The following is a 2,102-nucleotide window of genomic DNA, read 5'->3' on the forward strand; positions in this document are numbered from 1 at the left end:
GTATGTCCAACGGTTTGGGAGTTATTGGCCAAAAACGAAAATTTGGAAGAAATTGAAGGGGTACCCCTTGGAAAAATCTCGGAAAAATCGAAAATTTTGTTTTGTTGTTTATTATTAGCAATGTTCTTCCGACGTCTGATTTCTTTTTAAAAAATGCATTTCTAAAGTGCATAAACTTTTGGGATTGACTGTATAGCCAATACATCCTTAATTGTCTCTCATTTGTTCTTTATAAAATCGTTATCGCGTGCGATCATGTTGCGAACGAAATCTGTTACGAATCAACTGAAAGAGAAACGAAATCCTTTAAGAGGATGGAGGAAGGTTGGGACGATAGCAGCGTGATAAGGACGCCTCAGGAACGGAAGTGGCGACGGATCACCGCCGAGATCGAGCAGAGGCAACCGAGGGACAAGCCACCGAGAGATTTGAAGATCCTCGGATTGAAGAATCCGTCGTTGAAGAATCAGAAGTGGAATCGGAAGAACGGGAAATCGAAACCGAAACCGATCGTGGACATCGTCGAGTGGGAAGAACTGTTGGAATTGGCTCTGGCGAAGAAGATCGTCAAGAGGAACTCGAGGAACGGCGAGGACGTCCTCGACGACGGCGCGAACCGTCGAGAGGCGGTGGCCAAGGGTGTCGAAGGAGAGTGCATGAAACGCCTCGAGGTGCTTCTGGAGAACAGACTGCCGCCGCGAAACGACGAGGTATGTCATTACGTCAAGCCTGGGTACTTGCGATGTGTCGGTATGCGAGGACGAAATACAATGAAAGCAAAATACGCAAGGATCGTGTGGGATAAACTTAGGTTTCGTTAAAACGACAATGTAAATTTTCACTATGTATTTATATTAAGTCTCGACAGATTTCTGATTATGGTAAAGGAGGTAGTACCTGGACACTTTTGAACATAAATTTTTTATTTATTAAGTTTCAAAAGGGATTGTAAACTTGGACAGTAAATTATTAAATACATATCTATTATGTCCAAGTACTGGTTCCAAAATTCGTTTTGTCCCAGTACTACCTCCTTTACCTTAGTATTTCATTTAATTTGGTGAATGAGAAACGCTCGTACATACGTTTTGTCGGCCACTGTACGAGTCACACAGTCTATTATTTTTCTGCATGCATAAATTCTCCATAAATGCATAAACGTATCCCCCAGCGATGATCGTGACGCCTTGGAGTGTTTGAACGCGTTGCGAGCTGAGTATGGAAATTACTGTTGCGCAACGATAGATAGGAGATTCGTAGAGCACCGATGAATGCCGCTATCGATGATCGGCAAATTGAGTGTTTGCCAGTCGTTGAAACGTTGCCTCGGAGCTTTTCACAGGCTCTGAGAAAATGAAATTTTCTCGATAAAACAATAAGAGTTGAATCGAGCGAGAAAATCGGATGTCACGAGTTTCAGTCTAATGATTTTATTTCCTTATTCGTTTACTGCGCACGGGCGTCTCTTAATTCATCAATTTGACAGACGAACAAATTCAGTTGGGAGCGTACGAAAGGGCGGCCGTAATTTTCTCATTTGGGCACAGCTGGCGGTTTCTGTTTGTTTCGCGAAACAATGCACGCGGCGGTGCCGGCGGGCCTGATTCACGGTAATTTATTACCAGGAAGTCGTACACGGTGCGCCTAGTACGTGTCGTTCGCCAGTGCACAACGTGCATAGAGCAACGAGTCACCGCGCTTTCTAGTTCCAACGAAACGGCTGACGCGACGAGATACACGGGAATCGATACGGGAAGCGTGCAGCTGCCGCGTGATATACGTACTTCTCTCGGCGTGATTCACGAAATTGGGCAAACAGTTAATGAACTGTAGGCGACGATCACACGTCCGCCGAGGAAAACTTGTTACTGACAATAAACAAGTTTTCTCCCTTTTAACAGGACACAGAGAAACAATTGTTTGAATCAATATTATTCGATTAATCGGATTTAATCGACGTTTTAAGGATGTATTGGCTATACAGTCAATCCCAAATGTTTATGCACTTTAGAAATGCATTTTTTAAAAAGAAATCAAACGTCGGAAGAACATTGCTAATAATAAACAACAAAAAAAAATTTTTTATTTTTCCGAGATTTTTC

The 2,102-nt window shown here is 43.0% G+C and overlaps 1 protein-coding gene across 9 annotated transcripts in view; it reads left to right on the plus strand.

Annotated features, from left to right (window-relative positions):
- LOC108623317 (uncharacterized) overlaps positions 1-859 on the plus strand; it is a 13,846-nt gene extending 12,987 nt beyond the window's left edge. For all 9 annotated transcript variants that reach the window (XM_026812184.1, XM_026812176.1, XM_026812177.1 and 6 more), the window contains one exon: positions 312-859. In XM_026812184.1, coding sequence (XP_026667985.1) covers positions 312-821 — 510 coding nt within the window. In that variant the 3' untranslated portion in view covers positions 822-859. The remainder of the gene's footprint in view (positions 1-311) is intronic.
- The last annotated feature ends 1,243 nt before the right edge of the window (positions 860-2,102 follow it).

This window comes from Ceratina calcarata, unplaced genomic scaffold (assembly GCF_001652005.2).
Source record: "Ceratina calcarata isolate Rehan_Ccalc_2016 unplaced genomic scaffold, ASM165200v1 scaffold260.2, whole genome shotgun sequence".
In the NCBI taxonomy this organism is placed as follows: Eukaryota; Metazoa; Arthropoda; class Insecta; order Hymenoptera; family Apidae; genus Ceratina; species Ceratina calcarata.